General features: G+C 48.1%; 1 protein-coding gene across 1 annotated transcript in view; it reads right to left on the bottom strand.

Annotated features, from left to right (window-relative positions):
• Positions 1-276: 276 nt before the first annotated feature.
• Positions 277-25,693, bottom strand: part of nup210 (nucleoporin 210) — a gene marked incomplete at its 5' end in the record, with an annotated part of 214,458 nt that continues 189,041 nt past the window's right edge. Inside the window, 6 exons of the mRNA XM_084333618.1 lie at positions 277-562; positions 2,924-2,998; positions 7,988-8,128; positions 11,141-11,348; positions 14,259-14,509; positions 22,588-22,734. Of these exons, the coding sequence (XP_084189744.1) occupies positions 459-562; positions 2,924-2,998; positions 7,988-8,128; positions 11,141-11,348; positions 14,259-14,509; positions 22,588-22,734 (926 nt within the window). The 3' untranslated portion in view covers positions 277-458. The remainder of the gene's footprint in view (positions 563-2,923; positions 2,999-7,987; positions 8,129-11,140; positions 11,349-14,258; positions 14,510-22,587; positions 22,735-25,693) is intronic.

Genomic DNA, 25,693 nt, shown 5'->3' with positions numbered 1-25,693 from the left:
GCACAAAGCATTGAACGAAATGAAATTGCAGGAGGAACTCTGCAGCCACACAGCATGCATCCGACGGAAAGAGGCTCTTCCAACAGCAGATATTAGAGGCTCTTCCAACAGCAGATATTAGAGGCTCTTCCAACAGCAGATATTAGAGGCTCTTCCAACAGCAGATATTAGAGGCTCTTCCAACAGCAGATATTAAAGGCTCTTCCAACAGCAGATATTAAAGGCTCTTCCAACAGCAGATATTAAAGGCTCTTCCAACAGCAGATATTAGTGGCTCTTCCAACAGCAGATATTAAAGGCTCTTCCAACAGCAGATATTAAAGGCTCTTCCAACAGCAGATATTAGTGGCTCTTCCAACAGCAGATATTAAAGGCTCTTCCAACAGCAGATATTAAAGGCTCTTCCAACAGCAGATATTAGTGGCCCGCGATGCGCTGCTTTCGGCGAGCGGGGAGGCTCATCTGCTGTTGTAGTCTGGGGAGAACAGACGCAGCTTGGCGGGGCTCTTCTGGCCAGAGCTGGGGATGGTGTGGTTGAAGGAGTTTGACACTGGAGAGAAGCCTGAGAAAGAGAAGCAAAGGATGGTGTTAGTCAGTCAAATAATCACTTTATGAAGCTTCTGCCATGTGCATCTATTAACCTCTTCTGCCCGTGCGGTCAAACGTATTCAAGTAGAAACATCATAACCATGTCACAACAGCAGTTATAATGTATATTATCATCAATACGTTCGTCTACCAATAGGTTAAAGTTAGATAGATTTTAGTTTTTCTGTTTACTTCGCGAATGTCCGCCATTTTGAAACATTTACCGTCGGGTCGGCCGGGTAGCACAGCGGACTAAGCGTCTGTCTACCACCGCAGAGACACTGGTATCGAATCCAGCTGTCAGCGGTGCCTCCGGCTTGGCCGGTCGTCATACTGACACAATTGGCAGTGTCAGCGGGAGGGAAGCCGGTGGGTGGTAATCTGGTTGTTGTAACCAGCGATTCCTACAGGTCGGTCAGGGCGCCTGCACAGCGAGGAAGGGATCTGGGTGAGGTAGTGTGCCCTCCCACGCGTTACACTCACCCAATGAGAGTCCTCGCTGCCAGGTGAAAAGACGCTGCTGGCTGTCTCCTATGTATCGGAGGAAGCATCTGATAGACTTCAGGGCTCCCTAGACCGGCAAGTAGGGGGCAAATGCGCGCAACGACGCGCAACGACCCCCGCTATTTCCTGTCTCTGCGTGCAGGTGTCCCCCAACCGACATGTAGGAGTCACTGTCCACAACGTCCAGATTACCACCCATCGACTTCCTCCCGCTGACTCTGCCAATTGAGCCAGTATGAAGGCCGGCCCAAGCCGGAGGCAATGCTGACAACCGGATTCGAGACCGGAGTCTCTTGCATTGGTGACGAGCGCAATATCTGCTGCGCCACCCAGCCGCCATTATTTCTCCTCTTTTTAATCTTTAACCCTTTTAAAGCCCAACCTCCAGGTTAAACCCTACTGATCAATTATGGGTAGTTTACATCATTGGTATATAATTTCATTATTTATTTTTTTCCATTTGACACCGGAAATGCCACTCTGAAAGAGTTAAAAAGGTCCATGCACGAATAACATGCACGCACGAATCAAAAAAGCTTATCAAACGCCGACGTCACTACAGGTGCATATTAATGAGCCGAATCTAAAAGTTTATCAGACGCTAGCACGGCTGTGACGTCACTTCAGGAAATGCCTTGCCCGTCCGGGTCATAGTACTAGATCAATGGTGGCCACTCGGTGCATCACAGTTAGCCCAATAGCTCCGCCGTCCCTGCTACAGTCGGGACCACTACACTGACGTTAGCCTATGGTTCTCTCCTCTTTGTGTGCCCCCGTCCTCGCGGGTGTCCTGCGGAGGAGCTTGTGGACGCGACAACAGCAGCGGCTGTAGCCTGTAGCATTAGTTAGCTCATAGCTATCGTGTACCACTAGCCTTTACGGGCTCGAGCACCCTACAGGCTGGCACCATTGTCGCCGTTGTCGTGTCCATGGGCCCCCCGGCAGGGTACCCGTGGGGACGGGGTGTACAGAGAGGAGAGAACCATTTTGGGTCGGCCGTTCATGCCGGCCAGCGAGCCGGATGTCGGGATATGTTGTTAGCACAATAGCTACCAAGCTAAGCTATGTTAGCTACTAACGTTATAAACACAATATGTACAACGACACAATGATTTACATTATTACAAATATGGTAACGTGGTTGTGGCTTTTACAAATAGTGGTTAGCTTTAGAGATGGATGGCTATAATCACGGAGCAATAGTGTTAGGTGAAACAGATACATTTTCATTCGGCTAGTAGTAGCAAGCATATATCTATGGTAGCAAGGCTCTCTGCCTGCAGTGCCTGCCACTAGCTGTGTGTGACTCTCAGCGCCCCCTGGTGAGCCCCCTGGTGCCCTGCACCTGTTGTGACGAGATCATTTCGATTACACATGCACGTTATGAACCATTGATTAAAATATCCACGTGCGTGGTGATTGTGTTGGGCAGACAAAATGTTTGATAAAAACGCTAAAACTGGGTCAATTTCAATACTTTTTTTTTTCTTTCTTCATGAAAGTCACCGTTGGCCTAGTCCACATTGTTTATTGAACAAAAATACAACGTGAAGGTTGGCCTTTAAACGCCTCAAAGTGAATGCAGGCCATCAACCATTAGCTAACCAACTTTGAGATGAATGTCGATACAAACTGTGATTTAAATGGTCTGCCCCAGTCTATCTAGCTAGCTTATTAAGAGCTTTCAAACCATGTAGAGCACATTTATTTCACGGCATAGTTTAGGTGAAATTGAAGTGAACTGTACTCTACGACGCTCTACGACGCTCTAACCCCCCCCCCCCCCCCCCCCAGATGACTGTGAGACATGCTGTGTGTGACGGTCTCTTACCCGGGGCAGGCGGGGTCCTCTGTATGAAGGCAGGGTGATGCACTTGGTCCTTTGGAGAGAAGGCCGTGTGGCAAACTGGGGAGGAAAATATTTAATAATAATGTAAATGGTGTAATATATTTCAACTAGGGCTGCACGATTCTTGCTAAAATGTGAATCACGATTTTTCTCTAAGAATTGAGATCACAATTCTCTCACGATTCTTATTTTTTCAATAAAATCATTTATTGCACTCTTTCTTAAACAGACATATGAAAGTGCTTGACGTAAACTTAAAAGTCTCTTGTAACATACAAAATAACTCAAGTCAGAATCGTCATCATTTAAAAAAGTTAAGTAAATGTAAAGAAAATGATATAAAAAAGTTAAAAAAAATAATTATAAAAGAAAATAGTCATAATTTAGAAATGAGATTGCATAGGTCTATGAATCGAGATCGCATTTTTTTATTACCACTTTCAGTGTCGACGACGCTATTCATCGTTATTTCATGCCCCCCGTTGAGAGCCGATGACGCTAATTGTCGTTTTTTATTTTTATTAGCGATCTGAATTCATATTTCATCAACAGAGTCTCCCGTTGGTACAGCAGCCCCTCTATGAGCTCCGATGGGAAAATACCGCCCCCTATCGTCTATCCCTGTGTAACTGCAGCCCATTCGATTACACAGGTCGATGGGTGGGGGGGGGGGCTACTCGCTCCACTATGCTGGCGAGCCGTCTGATGAAGAGGGAAGTGATAATCAATCAATAAACGCGATCGATATTTTTTATTTATTATTTTATACTTTTATATATTTTTGTCTAGCACAGTCTTTGGAGCGTAACAGAAAGACGCATTTTGTATAAAAGTATTCTGTACTTCAGTATGACAACTAATAAAGAAACTTGAACTTGATCATTGAAGTGGATGCTGGCATCCAAGGACATTAATCAACGTTAATCAAAGGCACTGAAAGTGTTAATGGTGCAGCCCAGGAATCCCATTTGATACCACGACTTTGAAACATTGTTATAGCCTGGTATCTGTAGCCTGGTATCTGCAGCCTGGTATCTGTAGGCTGGTATCTGTATCTGGTATCTGTAGCCTGGTATCTGTAGCCTGGTATCTGTAGCTGGTATCTGTAGCCTGGTATCTGCAGCCTGGTATCTGCAGCCTGGTATCTGCAGCCTGGTATCTGTATCTGGTATCTGTAGGCTGGTATCTGTAGGCTGGTATCTGTAGGCTGGTATCTGTAGGCTGGTATCTGTAGCCTGGTATCTGTAGCCTGGTATCTGTAGCCTGGTATCTGTATCTGGTATCTGCAGTCTGGTATCTGTAGCCTGGTATCTGTATCTGGTATCTGTATCTGGTATCTGCAGTCTGGTATCTGTAGCCTGGTATCTGTATCTGGTATCTGCAGTCTGGTATCTGTATCTGGTATCTGTAGGCTGGTATCTCTAGCCTGGTATCTGTAGCTGGTATCTGCAGCCCTGGTATCTGTAGCCTGGTATCTGTAGCCTGGTATCTGTAGCCTGGTATCTGTAGCCTGGTATCTGTAGCCTGGTATCTGTATCTGGTATCTGCAGTCTGGTATCTGCAGCCTGGTATCTGTAGCCTGGTATCTGTATCTGGTATCTGTAGCCTGGTATCTGTAGCCTGGTATCTGTAGCCTGGTATCTGTAGCCTGGTATCTGCAGTCTGGTATCTGTAGCCTGGTATCTGTAGCCTGGTATCTGTAGCCTGGTATCTGTAGCCTGGTATCTGTAGCCTGGTATCTGTAGCCTGGTATCTGTATCTGGTATCTGCAGTCTGGTATCTGTAGCCTGGTATCTGTAGCCTGGTATCTGTAGCCTGGTATCTGTAGCCTGGTATCTGTAGCTGGTATCTGTAGCCTGGTATCTGCAGCCTGGTATCTGTAGTCTGGTATCTGTAGTCTGGTATCTGTAGCCTGGTATCTGTAGCCTGGTATCTGTAGCTGGTATCTGTAGGCTGGTATCTGTATCTGGTATCTGTAGGCTGGTATCTGTAGCCTGGTATCTGTAGCCTGGTATCTGTAGGCTGGTATCTGTATCTGGTATCTGTAGCCTGGTATCTGCAGCCTGGTATCTCTAGCCTGGTATCTGTAGCCTGGTATCGGCAGTCTGGTATCTGTAGCCTGGTATCTGTAGCCTGGTATCTGTAGCCTGGTATCTGTAGCCTGGTATCTGTAGCCTGGTATCGGCAGCCTGGTATCTGTAGCCTGGTATCTGTAGCCTGGTATCTGTAGCCTGGTATCTGTAGCCTGGTATCTGTATCTGGTATCTGCAGCCTGGTATCTGTAGGCTGGTATCTGTAGGCTGGTATCTGTAGCCTGGTATCTGTAGCCTGGTATCTGTAGCCTGGTATCTGTAGGCTGGTATCTGTATCTGGTATCTGTAGGCTGGTATCTGTAGCCTGGTATCTGTAGGCTGGTATCTGCAGTCTGGTATCTGTAGGCTGGTATCTGTAGCCTGGTATCTGTAGCCTGGTATCTGTAGGCTGGTATCTGTATCTGGTATCTGTATCTGGTATCTGCAGTCTGGTATCTGTATCTGGTATCTGTAGCCTGGTATCTGTAGCCTGGTATCTGTAGCCTGGTATCTGTATCTGGTATCTGTAGGCTGGTATCTGCAGCCTGGTATCTGCAGCCTGGTATCTGTAGGCTGGTATCTGTAGGCTGGTATCTGTAGCCTGGTATCTGCAGCCTGGTATCTGTAGCCTGGTATCTGTAGCCTGGTATCTGCAGCCTGGTATCTGTATCTGGTATCTGTAGCCTGGTATCTGTAGGCTGGTATCTGTAGGCTGGTATCTGTAGCCTGGTATCTGCAGTCTGGTATCTGTAGCCTGGTATCTGTAGCCTGGTATCTGCAGCCTGGTATCTGTAGGCTGGTATCTGCAACCTGGTATCTGTAGCCTGGTATCTGCAGCCTGGTATCTGTAGGCTGGTATCTGCAGCCTGGTATCTGTAGCCTGGTATCTGCAGCCTGGTATCGGCAGCCTGGTATCTGTAGCCTGGTATCTGCAGCCTGGTATCGGCAGTCTGGTATCTGTAGCTGGTATCTGTAGCCTGGTATCTGTAGCCTGGTATCTGTAGCCTGGTATCTGTAGCCTGGTATCTGTATCTGGTATCTGTAGCTGGTATCTGTAGGCTGGTATCTGTATCTGGTATCTGTAGGCTGGTATCGGCAGTCTGGTATCTGTAGGCTGGTATCTGTAGGCTGGTATCTGCAGCCTGGTATCTGTAGGCTGGTATCTGTAGCCTGGTATCTGTAGCCTGGTATCTGTAGTCTGGTATCTGCAGCCTGGTATCTGTATCTGGTATCTGTAGCCTGGTATCTGTAGCCTGGTATCTGTAGGCTGGTATCTGCAGCCTGGTATCTGTAGCCTGGTATCTGTAGGCTGGTATCTGTAGCCTGGTATCTGCAGGCTGGTATCTGCAGGCTGGTATCTGTAGCCTGGTATCTGTAGCCTGGTATCTGTAGCCTGGTATCTGTAGTCTGGTATCTGCAGCCTGGTATCTGTATCTGGTATCTGTAGCCTGGTATCTGTAGCCTGGTATCTGTAGGCTGGTATCTGCAGCCTGGTATCTGTAGCCTGGTATCTGTAGGCTGGTATCTGTAGCCTGGTATCTGCAGGCTGGTATCTGCAGGCTGGTATCTGTAGCCTGGTATCTGCAGCCTGGTATCTGTAGCCTGGTATCTGTAGGCTGGTATCTGTAGCTGGTATCTGTAGGCTGGTATCTGTAGCCTGGTATTGGCAGCCTGGTATCTGTAGCCTGGTATCTGTAGCCTGGTATCTGTAGCTGGTATCTGTAGGCTGGTATCTGTAGCCTGGTATCGGCAGCCTGGTATCTGTAGCCTGGTATCTGTAGCCTGGTATCTGTAGCCTGGTATCTGTAGCCTGGTATCTGTAGCTGGTATCTGCAGTCTGGTATCTGTAGGCTGGTATCTGTAGCCTGGTATCTGCAGCCTGGTATCTGCAGCCTGGTATCTGTAGCCTGGTATCTGCAGTCTGGTATCTGTAGCCTGGTATCTGTAGCCTGGTATCTGTAGCCTGGTATCTGTAGGCTGGTATCTGCAGCCTGGTATCTGTAGGCTGGTATCTGTAGCCTGGTATCTGTAGGCTGGTATCTGCAGCCTGGTATCTGCAGTCTGGTATCTGTAGCCTGGTATCTGCAGTCTGGTATCTGTAGGCTGGTATCTGTAGGCTGGTATCTGCAGTCTGGTATCTGTAGCCTGGTATCGGCAGCCTGGTATCTGTAGCCTGGTATCTGCAGCCTGGTATCTGCAGTCTGGTATCTGTAGCCTGGTATCTGCAGTCTGGTATCTGCAGCCTGGTATCTGTAGCCTGGTATCGGCAGTCTGGTATCTGTAGGCTGGTATCTGTAGGCTGGTATCTGTATCTGTAGCCTGGTATCTGTAGTCTGGTATCTGTAGCCTGGTATCTGCAGCCTGGTATCTGTAGCCTGGTATCTGTAGGCTGGTATCTGTAGCCTGGTATCTGTAGGCTGGTATCTGTAGCCTGGTATCTGTAGCCTGGTATCTGTAGCCTGGTATCTGTAGGCTGGTATCTGTAGCCTGGTATCTGCAGTCTGGTATCTGTAGCCTGGTATATGTAGGCTGGTATCTGTAGCTGGTATCTGTAGCCTGGTATCTGCAGTCTGGTATCTGCAGCCTGGTATCTGTAGCCTGGTATCTGTATCTGGTATCTGTATCTGGTATCTGTAGCCTGGTATCTGTAGGCTGGTATCTGTAGCCTTGTATCTGCAGTCTGGTATCTGTAGCCTTGTATCTGCAGTCTGGTATCTGTAGCCTGGTATCTGTATCTGGTATCTGTAGCCTGGTATCTGTAGCCTAGTATCTGTAGCCTGGTATCTGTAGCCTGGTATCTGCAGTCTGGTATCTGTAGCCTAGTATCTGTAGCCTGGTATCTGTAGCCTGGTATCTGTAGCCTGGTATCGGCAGTCTGGTATCGGCAGTCTGGTATCTGTAGGCTGGTATCTGTAGCCTTGTATCTGCCCAATATCCACTACACCTCAACTGAAAAGAGAGAGAGATGACTCACTGATGATGATGATGGCTGAGCCGGCCAGCAGAGCGAAGAGGGTGAAGAACATCATCTGGTAGGAGTCTATAAAGTTCTGCAGGGACTGGCCCCCCTCCTCCTCCTCCTCTTCCTCCTCCGGGATAACAACTGGAGCAGCAGCTGGAGATACAGAATAGTGGATAGGTAGGTAGGTAGGTATTTATTTAGACAACAAAACATATACAGATCATTACATCACACATTTGCTTTTGTCAAGGATAGGAACAAAAAAGCCAATGACTTATTTACATCGTTGTCCCTGGAAGTCAAGGATGCTTGCCTGGTACATACACATATAACTCATTACAGAAATATTTCACAATCATTACATTTGATAGCAATAATGGCACAATCATTAATTAATACAAACATGCGCATTTGTTGAGACATGTTAAGCTAGCCTTAAAGTCTGTGTATCTCGGAGCACCCTGAGGGGAGGGGGCGGTGGGGGGGGGGGGAGGAAGGAGAGATTGTCCGGAATCACATTTGCAGGACCGGAGGGGGTTGGAAGTGGGAGATGACTACAGTTGCCGTCATAGAGGGGCGGACATGGCGATGAGACAGTCACTTTGGCACCCCTCCAGCACTTGCACTAGTACGCGTGGGAGGGGGAATTAGGTGTGGGATGGGGGGGCCGCTGCCATCTTCTCCAGACACAGCCCGGCCCCCGGAGGCTCCATTCGACCCTGGTACGCCGTGTACCATCCTTACTCCCGACTTGACCTTGTTGATTTCACTCTCTGCAGCAGACGGAGAGGGGGGGGGGGTGCAGCAGTGCCCAAAACGCTTCCATACGCTGCCCCAATTTTGTTTAAACACGATTCATCACGTCCTTAATTTCCTGCGTGATGTCCAGTATGGCCTTTGATCTCGATTGTTCATCAGAGTGGTAGACAGCGAGTCTCTCCAGCATGGCCGCTGAGCTTGATTGTTCGTAGACAGTGAGTTTCTTATAAAGTTCCACCTGGTTGGCTTCGATCCTTGCCCTCGCCAAAGGATCTACGCCTTTCCGAATTAAGTTAATGCAGTACCAGATCCATATACTGACCTCTCCCATTCCGATCATCATGAATGCGAGGAGATACACATCCTCCACATCCTCAATTTCAAGTGAAAAAAGGCAGATTGGGTTCCACTTGCCGTAGGAACCCAATCAGTCGTAAATCCCGACTGAAAACTCCCGAGTGGACAGAGCGGGTAGCCGCATCCTGCTTCCTCGAAGAAAATATGCAGTCTATCGCTGCAAATGACCAGCTTACTAGATCCATATCGTTTTTTATTTTATTTTTATTATTATCTTTTTCCCCCTCCTTCTTTTTCCGATTTTTCTCCCATCCCACTGTTAGTCGTTATGCCAATTCCCAACCCCCTTCCTGGTTGTTGCGCACTTTCCCCTACTGTTGGTCCGAGAGGCCGGAGACTGTCACATGCTTTCCTCCGACGCATTTGCAGCCAGCCGGCAGCCAGCCTGGCCGCGCAGATTCTCACCGGGAGAGTGTAACGTGTGGGAAGGTCACACTACCTCTCACCAGATCCTACCTTCGCTGAGCAGGCGCCCCGACCGAACTGTGGTCGCTGTCCACAACGCCCAGGACCCACCCACGGCTCCCCTCCCCCTAACTCAGCCAAACGAGTTAGTATAGCGATCAGCCCGAGCCAAGGCAATGCTGACACTCCGGGAGTCGAGACCGCAGCCTCTTGCATTGGTGACGAGCACAATCTCCGCTACGCCACCTGACCGCTCCATATTGTTTTTTGATTAGGGAGTTGAGTTGATTCTGTTGAAAAAGCTAGAGTCGACACGAACAAGACGGCTTCAGGGAGGCAGTGAGCGGTGAAAGACGAGAATCCACGCGGCAGTCAGACAGCTTCAAGAGGAGGCGAGAAGGCAGCGGTGGGGGGTGACCTTGGAGGTCCTGGGGAGGCTTGGTAAGGATGAGATTACATCCCGACACCATCTCTGTCAACAGCAATGTGTACAAACAACATGCAGCACGCACACTGCCAAGCGTTGTATAATAATGCAAAACAAAACTGTTTTGTTACTGCGTTGACATTGGCAGTGGCCCATGTGTATTCCGCCCCCCCCACACCCCATTAATAGTTCATTGAATGATGGATGGTTGTTGGAACTCTCATCAGTCTCCTTATTACCCATGACAGGGGTAGGAAACGCTAGTTAACCAAAGCTACATGACTTGTACCCGGTATGTGAATTTCGAGGAATTGTATATGTGTTATTCATTTAAATCAATAAACTATTCAATAATAATAATAATTATAAAAAAAAAATACAAATAAAATCATATTACTTCTATTCTTCACCTGTTTTAACAACAATTGTTCACTCCTTCACAGAGTATCTCTCTAATATGTATCTAATGTGCCAGGAGACCATCTGCATTAACTTGAATGATCTTAGTCATGTTTATCAAGTGAGAGCCACTCAGAGGCCATTCTAGCGGACCCTCAGCCACCTCTCTATGCAGAGTTTCGACTCATGTCTTCAGGACGGAGCTCTACCTCCCATAGGAGGGCCAAGTCAAATAGATTGAGATCATTTGTTCCGTCAGCTGTTGGATTTTTAAATAAGCTTTAGGCTTAGCTGCTACTGTATAGACATGTATTTGTATGTATGTATTTATGTCTTTATTGTATATTTGCCATGTGTACTGGTTAAGGCTGATGCCATTTGGAAGAATCGATAAATCGGGACAAAATTATCGATAAATATCAATTATTTTATTATTATTTATATTTGTAATTATTTTTTTTAATTATTTAAAAATATACATTTATTATTATTATTACGGCATCTTCCTGATCACTACTGGCAGCGCCAGGTGGATGAGGGTGACTGGGATGTGGATGGTTACCTTGCAGCAGGGCAGCGCTGGGATCAGCCAGGTGGATGAGGGTGACTGGGATGTGGATGGTTACCTTGCAGCAGGGCAGCGCTGGGATCAGCCAGGTGGATGAGGGTGACTGGGATGTGGATGGTTACCTTGCAGCAGGGCAGCGCTGGGATCAGCCAGGTGGATGAGGGTGACTGGGATGTGGATGGTTACCTTGCAGCAGGGCAGCGCTGGGATCAGCCAGGTGCACGAGGGTGACTGGGATGTGGATGGTTACCTTGCAGCAGGGCAGCGCTGGGATCAGCCAGGTGGATGAGGGTGACTGGGATGTGGATGGTCTGGCCGGAGGAGGAGCTGCTGATGGAGACGGAGGCCGAGGCCGGCCCCAGGGGCTCCACGCCGCTCACGGTGAACCTGGAGAAGCTGGGCAGGCCGCTGAACACCTCCTTCTCCTGGACGGCGATGCTGGCAGAGGAGGAGGTGACCTGGCAGCACGGAGAGACAGGATTCACACAGACATTGAACAAATGAAATTCAAGGACTTTTAAGTACTTTTCCAAGCACCGTTTTTCATTTTCAAGGATGTCACTCGAAGGATACAATTCACTTTTAAATAGGGATATCCGATATTATCGGCCGATATTGGCATTCAAATGTAATATCGGAAAAGGACGGTATCGGTTAAAAAAATATATATATATATATTTTTTTTACATTTATTTAACCTTTATTTACCCAGGCAAGCAAGTAAGAACAATTCTTATTTTATTTATTGTCAGAAGTATGCATAATGTTGTGTTAATTCCACGACAAGAGCTATGTAATGTTAATTACCTGAAATTATTGCGTTTTTAATTTATCGGTATATCGGATATCGGTAAAAAAGCCAATATCGAACATCCCTACTTTTAAATGCTGTTTTTTTTAAGCATCTTCTTGGCCTGCTTGCCAGTAAGAGCATCACACGCAAAGAAATGAGGAAAAGCAGTTGGAGCGCACGAGACAGCGACTCGTCAGATTTGATTAAAACAGAACAAACTAATTTATTTCTTGATTCAGAATTTTTTTTATCATGGATGAACAAAACATTCAATGCGAATGGTTGATTTGAATTTCAATTATTTTCTAAGCACCTTGTTAATTTTTTTTGCTGTTTTCAAGGAATTCCAGGCCTTGACTTTAAAAAATTAAATTAAAATGTATATCAAGCACATCAAACACTAGGATGTTGGATTCAAGATTCAAGGTGATTTATTGTCATGTGCACCGTTAAACTGACAGTTTGCCATACAATGAAAAATGTACTTTGCTAGTCCGCCCTACACAACATCACACAATAGAATGAACAACTTAAATACAAGCGAATGCTAAATGCAAAAAATATCTTATATCATAAACTCTTAACGTGCAGCGGCCCGGCTCCTCTTGAGGACCATTTGCCCACCGGCGCCCGACGCCACTTTGGCGACCTCTAGCGGCTCAGGTGTGCATATTTTTTTAATACAATATATATATAGAATTAAAGCCCTATTTGTTGCCTGTCGACAAAATCCGTTCAGCGGTTCTCAAGTTACATGCCGATATGCGAGTACACGGCAGACTTTTATTTTTTTTTCCGAATACCACCCGCGACTCCCGAGGCTCTAGCTCCATCAATCATTTGGTGATCTCGGACATTATTGGACAGGGTTGTAACCAATGAGTGTGGCTTTCCAATGATATTGGGGATTAGCGAATCAGGGATCTAGGTGAAAAGTGACGAGCGAAAACAGGAAGTAAAAAAATGCACCGAATGCATTGGAGTCTATGAGAAAACTGAAACTGGCAGAGCTTTTTTTTTTCTCCCCCCATTTTACCAACATCGCTCCTAATCACTCGTTTCTGAACGATTTTTTTTTGAAATTTGGACATACTATATAAGACTTCAGGCTATGGATCCTATGTGCTATAAGTATAAAGTATAGTATTTTGGTTTGCAAAAAAAGTATGCAGTCCTCAAGTTCAAGTAAAAAAAATTGCCACTTTTGGGGGTGCCTGTTAAGAGGTTAAAAAGAAATTGTAGAAGATATACATACAAGGCACGAGTGAGTAACATTAACATTATTACACGTTCCGTTCACAGTGTAGGATCAAGTAGTTTACAAATATAAATATATGGAGGTGACAGTGGGTCACAGCTAGGGTGACCAGGTGTCCCCCTTTTGGTTGTACTGTCCCACCATTTGACCGAACGTCCCACACATTGAGAGGATGTCCCTCTTTTTGAAGCAAAAAAAAAACATTGGTCTCGGTGAAGACCATGTTATTCTAATAAAAAAATTTACATTATCTATCTGTCCCACTTTGTCCCACCAAAATCTTACTGTTGTCCTGCTTTTGGACTTTTTGCATCTGGTCACCCTAGTCACAGCAGCAGTTAAAGTGTCTTTAGCGTTCGGGGGAAGGGCGACAGTGAGGTCACAGGAGGCACAATTAACTGTTCGTCTTGAGGGGGCGCTCCAGTAGCACACTAGCGCGCTGAGTCGCGAAGCGGTCGTCCCGGGTTCGTTTCCTAGTCCCGGCGACCATTTGCTGCATGTCTTCCCTACCTCTCCTCCCGCTCTCCCTCTCTCCCTCTATCGGTCCTGCGTGGCCAGAAAAAGCTGAAAATGCTATAAAAAAAAAAAAAAAAAGAAAAAAAAAAAAATGTTCGTCTTGTATCGTACGTCGTCAGTGGTGGAAAGTATTTTTACTTAGCCCTAGCCATATTTTCAGAAAATCTGCCTAAAAAATACATACTACTAGTAATTAAAGATTGCTCCACTTCTACAAGGTCCATTTGCATGTTCTTGGTATCTAGGAACATCTATGGACCTCATGGAATGTATTCCCAGTGTCAGGAATATTGTGTCTGTTACTAGGCTTGAGTCAATTGTAATGAACCAAAGGAGAATATCAATTAACATTTAAAAAAATATATATAAGAATTCAAATCTTTGACGGTGAATAACACCATGCTAACATTGACCAAATGCTCATTCAGCACCTTCTTGAGATCAAGTGTAGAAAAAAATCTAAGCAAATTAATAAAGGGCATATGATTTACAGGTTTTTTTGTAGATGCAGTACTGAATTTTGCCAGCCGGACACATGCAATTTGAAATATGAATATAGAATATCAGGCCTGGGCACTAGGGTGACCAGATGCAAAAAGTCCAAAAGCAGGACAACAGTAAGATTTTGGTGGGACAAAGTGGGACAGATAGATAATGTAATTTTTTTTATTAGAATAACATGGTCTTCACCGAGACCAATGGTTTTTTTTGCTTCAAAAAGCAAATATGTGGGACGTTCGGTCAAATGGTGGGACAGTACAACCAAAAGGGGGACACCTGGTCACCCTACTGGGCACTGACCTCCATGCCGGACAGGGTGGCGGCGGGCCCGTAGACGGTGAGCTCCGCCGAGGGGTGCAGGTTGGACAGCAGCAGCTCCGTCTGGTCCGAGTACAGCCCCGGTTCTATGGACAGCCTGGCGCCGACCTGCTCCCCAGAGAAGACGCTGCCCTCCAGGCCGGCCGTCACCAGCAGGTGGGCCATGGACATGCTCAGTGCACGGGTCTGCTGGTCACTCATAGGCTGCAGGCTCACAGAGCAAGTGTAGAAGCCTGTGTGGAGAGAGGACAGAGTTAGGGACATGTCCTGTGGAGAGAGAGGACAGAGTTAGGGACATGTCCTGTGGAGAGAGAGGACAGAGTTAGGGACATGTCCTGTAGAGAGAGAGGACAGAGTTAGGGACATGTCCTGTAGAGAGAGAGGACAGAGTTAGGGACATGTCCTGTGGAGAGAGAGGACAGAGTTAGGGACATGTCCTGTGGAGAGAGAGGACAGAGTTAGAGACATGTCCTGTAGAGAGAGAGGACAGAGTTAGGGACATGTCCTGTAGAGAGAGAGGACAGAGTTAGGGACATGTCCTGTAGAGAGAGAGGACAGAGTTAGGGACATGTCCTGTAGAGAGAGAGGACAGAGTTAGGGACATGTCCTGTGGAGAGAGAGGACAGAGTTAGGGACATGTCCTGTAGAGAGAGGACAGAGTTAGGGACATGTCCTGTGGAGAGAGGACAGAGTTAGAGACATGTCCTGTAGAGAGAGAGGACAGAGTTAGGGACATGTCATGTAGAGAGAGAGGACAGAGTTAGGGACATGTCCTGTAGAGAGAGAGGACAGAGTTAGGGACATGTCCTGTAGAGAGAGAGGACAGAGTTAGGGACATGTCCTGTGTGGAGAGAGGACAGAGTTAGGGACATGTCCTGTGGAGAGAGGACAGAGTTAGGGACATGTCCTGTAGAGAGAGAGAGGACAGAGTTAGAGACATGTCCTGTGGAGAGAGAGGACAGAGTTAGAGACATGTCCTGTGGAGAGAGAGGACAGAGTTAGGGACATGTCCTGTGGAGAGAGAGGACAGAGTTAGGGACATGTCCTGTAGAGAGAGAGGACAGAGTTAGGGACATGTCCTGTAGAGAGAGAGGACAGAGTTAGGGACATGTCCTGTGGAGAGAGAGGACAGAGTTAGGGACATGTCCTGTAGAGAGAGAGGACAGAGTTAAGGACATGTCCTGTAGAGAGAGAGGACAGAGTTAGGGACATGTCCTGTAGAGAGAGAGGACAGAGTTAGGGACATGTCCTGTAGAGAGAGAGGACAGAGTTAGGGACATGTCCTGTGGAGAGAGAGGACAGAGTTAGGGACATGTCCTGTAGAGAGAGGACAGAGTTAGGGACATGTCCTGTGGAGAGAGGACAGAGTTAGAGACATGTCCTGTAGAGAGAGAGGACAGAGTTAGGGACATGTCATGTAGAGAGAGAGGACAGAGTTAGGGACATGTCCTGTAGAGAGAGAGGACAGAGTTAGGGACATGTCCTATAGAGAGAGAGGACAGAGTTAGGGACATGTCCTGTGTGGAGAGAGGACAGAGTTAGGGACATGTCCTGTGGAGAGAGGACAGAGTTAGGGACATGTCCTGTAGAGAGAGAGAGGACAGAGTTAGAGACATGTCCTGTGGAGAGAGAGGACAGAGTTAGAGACATGTCCTGTGGAGAGAGAGGACAGAGTTAGGGACATGTCCTGTGGAGAGAGAGGACAGAGTTAGGGACATGTCCTGTAGAGAGAGAGGACAGAGTTAGGGACATGTCCTGTAGAGAGAGAGGACAGAGTTAGGGACATGTCCTGTGGAGAGAGAGGACAGAGTTAGGGACATGTCCTGTGGAGAGAGGACAGAGTTAGGGACATGTCCTGTAGAGAGAGAGGACAGAGTTAGGGACATGTCCTGTAGAGAGAGAGGACAGAGTTAGGGACATGTCCTGTGGAGAGAGAGGACAGAGTTAGGGACATGTCCTGTGGAGAGAGAGGACAGAGTTAGGGACATGTCCTGTAGAGAGAGAGGACAGAGTTAGGGACATGTCCTGTGGAGAGAGAGGACAGAGTTAGGGACATGTCCTGTAGAGAGAGAGGACAGAGTTAGGGACATGTCCTGTAGAGAGAGGACAGAGTTAGGGACATGTCCTGTAGAGAGAGAGGACAGAGTTAGGGACATGTCCTGTAGAGAGAGGACAGAGTTAGAGACATGTCCTGTGGAGAGAGGACAGAGTTAGGGACATGTCCTGTAGAGAGAGAGGACAGAGTTAGGGACATGTCCTGTAGAGAGAGAGGACAGAGTTAGAGACATGTCCTGTAGAGAGAGAGGACAGAGTTAGAGACATGTCCTGTGGAGAGAGGACAGAGTTAGGGACATGTCCTGTGTGGAGAGAGGACAGAGTTAGGGACATGTCCTGTGGAGAGAGAGGACAGAGTTAGGGACATGTCCTGTAGAGAGAGAGGACAGAGTTAGGGACATGTCATGTAGAGAGAGAGGACAGAGTTAGGGACATGTCCTGTAGAGAGAGAGGACAGAGTTAGGGACATGTCCTGTAGAGAGAGAGGACAGAGTTAGGGACATGTCCTGTGGAGAAAGAGGACAGAGTTAGGGACATGTCCTGTAGAGAGAGAGGACAGAGTTAGGGACATGTCCTGTAGAGAGAGAGGACAGAGTTAGGGACATGTCCTGTAGAGAGAGAGGACAGAGTTAGGGACATGTCCTGTGGAGAGAGAGGACAGAGTTAGGGACATGTCCTGTAGAGAGGACAGAGTTAGGGACATGTCCTGTAGAGAGAGAGGACAGAGTTAGAGACATGTCCTGTAGAGAGAGAGGACAGAGTTAGGGACATGTCCTGTGGAGAGAGAGGACAGAGTTAGGGACATGTCCTGTGGAGAGAGGACAGAGTTAGGGACATGTCCTGTGGAGAGAGAGGACAGAGTTAGGGACATGTCCTGTGGAGAGAGAGGACAGAGTTAGGGACATGTCCTGTGGAGAGAGAGGACAGAGTTAGGGACATGTCCTGTAGAGAGAGGACAGAGTTAGAGACATGTCCTGTGTAGAGAGAGGACAGAGTTAGGGACATGTCCTGTGGAGAGAGAGGACAGAGTTAGAGACATGTCCTGTGGAGAGAGAGGACAGAGTTAGAGACATGTCCTGTGGAGAGAGAGGACAGAGTTAGGGACATGTCCTGTGGAGAGAGAGGACAGAGTTAGGGACATGTCCTGTGGAGAGAGAGGACAGAGTTAGGGACATGTCCTGTGGAGAGAGAGTACAGAGTTAGGGACATGTCCTGTGTGGAGAGAGGACAGAGTTAGGGACATGTCCTGTGGAGAGACAGAGGACAGAGTTAGGGACATGTCCTGTGGAGAGAGAGGACAGTTAGGGACATGTCCTGTAGAGAGAGAGGACAGAGTTAGGGACATGTCCTGTAGAGAGAGAGGACAGAGTTAGGGACATGTCCTGTGGAGAGAGAGGACAGAGTTAGGGACATGTCCTGTAGAGAGAGAGGACAGAGTTAGGGACATGTCCTGTAGAGAGAGAGGACAGAGTTAGGGACATGTGGAGAGAGAGGACAGAGTTAGGGACATGTCCTGTGGAGAGAGAGGACAGAGTTAGGGACATGTCCTGTGGAGAGAGAGGACAGAGTTAGGGACATGTGGAGAGAGAGGACAGAGTTAGGGACATGTGGAGAGAGAGGACAGAGTTAGGGACATGTCCTGTGGAGAGAGAGGACAGAGTTAGGGACATGTCCTGTGGAGAGAGAGGACAGAGTTAGGGACATGTCCTGTGGAGAGAGAGGACAGAGTTAGGGACATGTCCTGTGGAGAGAGAGGACAGAGTTAGAGACATGTCCTGTGGAGAGAGAGGACAGAGTTAGGGACATGTCCTGTAGAGAGAGAGGACAGAGTTAGGGACATGTCCTGTGGAGAGAGAGGACAGAGTTAGGGACATGTCCTGTAGAGAGAGGACAGAGTTAGGGACATGTCCTGTAGAGAGAGAGGACAGAGTTAGGGACATGTCCTGTGGAGAGAGAGGACAGAGTTAGGGACATGTCCTGTAGAGAGACAGAGGACAGAGTTAGGGACATGTCCTGTGGAGAGAGAGGACAGAGTTAGGGACATGTCCTGTGGAGAGAGAGGACAGAGTTAGGGACATGTCCTGTGGAGAGAGAGGACAGAGTTAGGGACATGTCCTGTAGAGAGAGAGGACAGAGTTAGGGACATGTCCTGTGGAGAGAGAGGACAGAGTTAGAGACATGTCCTGTAGAGAGAGAGGACAGTTAGGGACATGTCCTGTAGAGAGAGAGGACAGAGTTAGAGACATGTCCTGTGGAGAGAGAGGACAGAGTTAGGGACATGTCCTGTAGAGAGAGAGGACAGAGTTAGGGACATGTCCTGTGGAGAGAGAGGACAGAGTTAGGGACATGTCCTGTGGAGAGAGAGGACAGAGTTAGAGACATGTCCTGTAGAGAGAGAGGACAGAGTTAGGGACATGTCCTGTAGAGAGAGAGGACAGAGTTAGGGACATGTCCTGTAGAGAGAGAGGACAGAGTTAGGGACATGTCCTGTAGAGAGAGAGGACAGAGTTAGGGACATGTCCTGTAGAGAGAGAGGACAGAGTTAGGGACATGTCCTGTAGAGAGAGGACAGAGTTAGGGACATGTCCTGTAGAGAGAGAGGACAGAGTTAGGGACATGTCCTGTGGAGAGAGGACAGAGTTAGGGACATGTCCTGTAGAGAGAGAGGACAGAGTTAGGGACATGTCCTGTAGAGAGAGAGGACAGAGTTAGAGACATGTCCTGTGGGGAGAGGATACTTTCAGCCTCCTTATGATATACTTTCAAGACATTTTGTTTTCCATTAAAATAAAAAAGGTGATTAAAATGCGCTGCTGACTTTAAGCACTGCACTCATCCTGTACTAAATCCCTAGGTTTGTGGTGAAGGCTCGTCGCCAAGCCGCAGTCACTCTCTCCCCGTTAGGATCTCAGTCACACTGTCCCCATTAGGATCTCGGTCACACTGTCCCATTAGGATCTCAGGAACCCTCTCCTCTCCCCATTAGGATCTCAGTCACACTGTCCCCATTAGGATCTCAGTCACACTGTCCCATTAGGATCTCAGTCACACTGTCCCATTAGGATCTCAGTCACACTGTCCCATTAGGATCTCAGTCACACTGTCCCCATTAGGATCTCAGTCACACTGTCCCATTAGGATCTCAGTCACACTCTCCCCATTAGGATCTCGGTCACACTGTCCCATTAGGATCTCAGTCACACTGTCCCATTAGGATCTCGGTCACACTGTCCCATTAGGATCTCGGTCACACTGTCCCATTAGGATCTCGGTCACACTGTCCCATTAGGATCTCAGTCACACTGTCCCATTAGGATCTCGGTCACACTGTCCCATTAGGATCTCGGTCACACTGTCCCATTAGGATCTCGGTCACACTGTCCCCATTAGGATCTCAGTCACACTGTCCCATTAGGATCTCAGTCACACTGTCCCATTAGGATCTCGGTCAGACTGTCCCCATTAGGATCTCAGTCACACTGTCCCCATTAGGATCTCAGTCACACTGTCCCATTAGGATCTCAGTCACACTGTCCCATTAGGATCTCAGTCACACTGTCCCATTAGGATCTCAGTCACACTGTCCCATTAAGATCTCAGTCACACTGTCCCATTAGGATCTCGGTCACACTGTCCCATTAGGATCTCAGTCACACTGTCCCATTAGGATCTCTGTGGGAGTCTGCTGGGCGGTTAGGGCACCCCAGGGTTTCCCTTTCAGAGAGACGCCAACACTGGGTGGAGGTCCCAACTCCCAAACACAATTAGACCACTGCCATCAAAGTGGAGGAAGCCCGCCCGGTTCAATACATCACCCAGACACCTTTTATAGCCTGTGCCAAATTCATTTCACGAGCATATTGCCGGTATTGATCTCGCCCCCAGAAAACATAATTTGTTCACTCGTGATGCAGAGAGCGTGCACACAAGTTGAGATGAATAAATAAATAAACAAAACACCGGCCCTGGAGGGTTGCTTCCACTTGAATGATTCAAAACAGGGTCGCTAATGATGTGGGTGTTCACCCTGCTGGAGAGAGGGAAGAGCAGGACTGGAGAGAGGGAAGAGCAGGACTGGAGAGAGGGAAGAGCAGGACTGGAGAGAGGGAAGAGCAGGACTGGAGAGAGGGAAGAGAGGACTGGAGAGAGGGAAGAGCAGGACTGGAGAGAGGGAAGAGCAGGACTGGAGAGAGGGAAGAGCAGGACTGGAGAGAGGGAAGAGCAGGACTGGAGAGAGGGAAGAGCAGGACTGGAGAGAGGGAAGAGAGGACTGGAGAGAGGGAAGAGAGGACTGGAGAGAGGGAAGAGCAGGACTGGAGAGAGGGAAGAGCAGGACTGGAGAGAGGGAAGAGCAGGACTGGAGAGAGGGAAGAGCAGGACTGGAGAGGGGGAAGAGCAGGACTGGAGAGAGGGAAGAGCAGGACTGGAGAGAGGGAAGAGCAGGACTGGAGAGAGGGAAGAGAGGACTGGAGAGAGGGAAGAGAGGACTGGAGAGAGGGAAGAGCAGGACTGGAGAGGGAAGAGCAGGACTGGAGAGGGAAGAGCAGGACTGGAGAGAGGGAAGGGCAGGACTGGAGAGAGGGAAGAGCAGGACTGGAGAGGGAAGAGCAGGACTGGAGAGAGGGAAGAGCAGGACTGGAGAGAGGGAAGAGCAGGACTGGAGAGGGAAGAGCAGGACTGGAGAGGGAAGAGCAGGACTGGAGAGAGGGAAGAGAGGACTGGAGAGAGGGAAGAGAGGACTGGAGAGAGGGAAGAGCAGGACTGGAGAGAGGGAAGAGCAGGACTGGAGAGGGAAGAGCAGGACTGGAGAGAGGGAAGAGCAGGACTGGAGAGGGAAGAGCAGGACTGGAGAGAGGGAAGAGCAGGACTGGAGAGAGGGAAGAGCAGGACTGGAGAGAGGGAAGAGCAGGACTGGAGAGAGGGAGGAGCAGGACTGGAGAGAGGGAAGAGCAGGACTGGAGAGAGGGAAGAGAGGACTGGAGAGGGAAGAGCAGGACTGGAGAGAGGGAAGGAGAGGACTGGAGAGAGGGAAGAGCAGGACTGGAGAGAGGGAAGAGCAGGACTGGAGAGAGGGAAGAGCAGGACTGGAGAGAGGGAAGAGAGGACTGGAGAGAGAGAAGGAGAGGGCTGGAGAGAGGGAAGAGCAGGACTGGAGAGAGGGAAGAGCAGGACTGGAGAGAGGGAAGAGCAGAACTGGAGAGAGGGAAGGAGAGGACTGGAGAGAGGGAAGAGCAGGACTGGAGAGAGGGAAGAGCAGGACTGGAGAGAGGGAAGAGCAGGACTGGAGAGGGAAGAGCAGGACTGGAGAGGGAAGAGCAGGACTGGAGAGAGGGAAGAGCAGGACTGGAGAGAGGGAAGAGCAGGACTGGAGAGAGGGAAGAGCAGGACTGGAGAGAGGGAAGAGCAGGACTGGAGAGGGAAGAGCAGGACTGGAGAGAGGGAAGAGCAGGACTGGAGAGAGGGAAGAGCAGGACTGGAGAGAGAGAAGAGCAGGACTGGAGAGAGGGAAGAGAGGACTGGAGAGAGGGAAGAGCAGGACTGGAGAGAGGGAAGGAGAGGGCTGGAGAGGAAAGAGCAGGACTGGAGAGAGGGAAGAGCAGGACTGGAGAGAGGGAAGAGCAGGACTGGAGAGAGGGAAGAGCAGGACTGGAGAGAGGGAAGAGAGGACTGGAGAGAGGGAAGAGCAGGACTGGAGAGGGAAGAGAGGACTGGAGAGAGGGAAGAGCAGGACTGGAGAGAGGGAAGAGAGGACTGGAGAGAGGGAAGAGAGGACTGGAGAGAGGGAAGAGCAGGACTGGAGAGAGGGAAGGAGAGGACTGGAGAGAGGGAAGAGCAGGACTGGAGAGAGGGAAGGAGAGGGCTGGAGAGAGGGAAGAGCAGGACTGGAGAGAGGGAAGAGCAGGACTGGAGAGAGGGAAGAGCAGGACTGGAGAGAGGGAAGAGAGGACTGGAGAGAGGGAAGAGCAGGACTGGAGAGAGGGAAGAGCAGGACTGGAGAGAGGGAAGAGCAGGACTGGAGAGAGGGAAGAGCAGGACTGGAGAGAGGGAAGAGCAGGACTGGAGAGAGGGAAGAGCAGGACTGGAGAGAGGGAAGAGCAGGACTGGAGAGACACTCTTGACCAGCCGGTAAATGTCCGAGACCTCTGCTATTCAGATTAAGCACTTCCCCCACAATCCAGTCATGTTAATCTCTTTCGACTCTCCCCCGCCATGTCCACGCGGGTGCCTCCGTGTCTGAATGCAGACGGGTCCTTACCGACGGCAGGGTCGAAGCCGGTGTGTGCGCTGAACACGTCGTGGGCGGGGAAGCCGACGGCGTCGCCGGTGAAGCTGAGGTGACAGCTGACGGAGGTCTCCGGCTGCAGCTGGACGAGGGCGTCGGTCTGGGCGAGGGAGCAGGTCCCTGCAGGGGGGAGCACACGGCCAGTGAGCGCCGGACAGTCTCTACCAGGGGCACCACAGACATTAATGAAATCCAAGCACTTTCAAGTACTTTTTTTATGTATTTTTAAAGGGCATTTAGGATGATACAATTCACTTTTAAATGCTGTTTTTTTTTTTTTTTTTTTTTTATATAAAAGAATTATCTGATCCAATATTTATGGCTTAAAACCAATTTCCGACAATTAGTTACACTTTAAATTAAAAAAATTTATATTTCTTGATTCAGAACAATTCTATCATGGATGAACAAAACTTTCAATGTGAATGGTTGATTTGAATTTCAATGACTTTTTAAGCACCTTGTTAAAATGTTTAGCTGTTTAAGAAATTCCAGGCCTCGATTTTTTTTGGTAAAAAGATCAAGCACTTTAAGCACTTTAACACATTGAGGACCGGCCGCCGCCGTCTATGTGGCTGGAGGACAACGCTTTGTAAACAAACCGATGTACTTTTGGAGAGCTATATCTATACTTTATAGTATTGCTATCTGTCCATTCTCATTGTCACTTGAGTGCATAAACCGTGCCTTCATAATGGCTTAAAGAAAAAAAAGAATCCATCATTGTCATTTTATAGCGTCGTGAATATAAGGTTTATCGCACTTTTCGTCTCAAATATTTTCTGGGAAGCTAGATATGAGGCTAAAGGCTACTCACGTTATATCGAACGGCATTTCTGTTGTATATATTCGAATGAAATAAAACAAACGGCTTATCATCCGGACTATTACAGAGCATCTATGGATGAAATGGGGGGCGGCGGGGGACGCAGATTAGTATTATTGATTAGCAATAGTGTGTCCGTGCAAGTAGCCACATTCACTGATCGATTGCTTGCGTTTTACAACAATGTCTGATCCGGCTGTAATTTGGGTGAAGAGGGTCCTACCGTCAGCCCATGCGATTGCCGGCAGCATTTCCCCATTATTCATTGGCATCTGGTAGATCGATATGTCCATTGGCTGATCATAAATCCCATTATTCCAGGCTGAAATCTGCGCTTCGAACCGTGATCAACGGTGCAGGATGTTCGCTTGGGATCAGGCTAAAATGAAACGCCCATAGACTGTAAAAAAAAATATATATCCACTCACCCACAATGATACTGCAGTGGAGCGATGGCGCCCCTAAGAGGATCTGGCCGGTATTGCATGTCGCCGATTTCAAAGAGGCGGGTAAATCTGCAGAGTCGATGGGGGATCTTGATCCGTTTATTAATATGGAATAAAACAATAACAACTTGCCACGAGAAGGCGGCTACGTGGCGCAGTGGGCAAGGCGCTCGCAACGAATGCGGGTGACTAGGCTCGAACAGGATGCCTCCTGTTCGAGCCCCGCTCTCCACATTGCTTTCAGTTTAGCTGGTCGTCCACAGTAATACACATTGGCCGTATTACAGGGAGGGAAACTGAAGGGTGGGGATCGGGCGTTGTGGACAGCGACTCCTACAGGTCGGTTGGTGCGCCTGCGCAGTAGAATCAAGAAGCGACGGGGGCGGGGCCCCTCCAAAGCCCAGACCCCCGACACTGAAAGATCGAGCTGCGCAGGTGAAAAGATGCGACGGCTGTTACCTCGAGTATCGGAGGGGACTCGTGCTATGTATGACTTAGTCCACATTGCAGCCGGCTTGTGGGAGGCAAGAAACAACGTTCAAAAAGACAGGGGAGGGTTGAATTGGACGATATGAAAATTGGGATGGGAGAAAAATAGAAAATGGGAGAAAAAGTGGATAAAAAAAATTAAAAAAAACTTGCCACGAGTTAACTCGTGGCTCTGGTCCTCAACGCATGGCACCGAAACCCGAGTTAACTCGTGGTTGGGCGGCAAAGTGTTAACACATCCACCGCCGGAAACGCTTTAAAACGTTATTGCCCGCCATGCTTATACCGCCAGACCACGCTGTACAGCGATATTGAGATCAATATTTCATTTTTTCGCCATGGCATTCATAACTCATATATACACCTCCGGCGCTGCAGCTGGACCCTACGGCTAAAAAAAAACGACGGCTCAATACCGCCGCCTGGTGGATGGTCGGGCGAGTTACACTGGTAAACAGGATATGACTGCTGTGCGTCCATTAAATTCATCCGGCCGTCAGATATTGTCGCAAGGCTCCCGACAGATACTATAGTACATATCGATCGCTTTTAGGGCTGACCTTCGAATTTTTTTTTGGCAATCGAAGCTTTTTTTTTGGCAATCGAAGCTTCGAATTAAATTTTTTTTATCTTATGGTGTGGGACTTGTACAGCACTTTGGTAAACTTTGTTGTTTTTAAATGTGCTCTATAAATAAAGTGGATTGGATTAATGAATTAAGTAGCCCCTTTCGTGACTGTGACACAGCCAACACGGCTGTGTGATTTAATTCAAGGTGGATCGCTGTTGTCATTTGAACAACTTCAGATTTCATGGGAACTACCAATCCCCCAAATCAAGAATGTTTAAGATGAATGAAGTAAGATTTTGATTATTTGAAATATGGCCTGTGTAGACTAAACTATGCACAGAATTATGTCAGTCTACAAGGTCCGGCAATGTAGACCTTGTAGACTCCACTACAGACCAATTATCAGTGAATGTTCATGCATTTTTAAGAAGGGCTACTTCCACAAAAAAACAAAGAACTCACCAAAACATCTCAGTAGCACCTTATCTAAATGTTCTATTTCATATATGGAGATTCATATTTATTTATGTATTGCATGCATTTCTACATTTTATTTCCTATTTTGTTTATTCATCCCAGTATCTTTCTTTCTTATGTGTGGAATTCTACAAGGCATTTACATTCACATTTACATTTAGTCATTTAGCTGACGCTTTTATCCAAAGCGACTTATAAGTTCTGTACGACAGGTCATCAGGAAGGATACAACTCTATCAGCTGAAAACAATATTCATCAAAGTGTTGAGT

The sequence above is a fragment of the Notolepis coatsorum genome (genome assembly GCF_963971535.1).
Source record: "Notolepis coatsorum genome assembly, chromosome: 17".
NCBI lineage: Eukaryota > Metazoa > Chordata > Actinopteri > Aulopiformes > Paralepididae > Notolepis > Notolepis coatsorum.
Note: the sequence above shows the minus strand (reverse complement) of the source record. Positions and strands in the feature narration are given on the sequence as shown.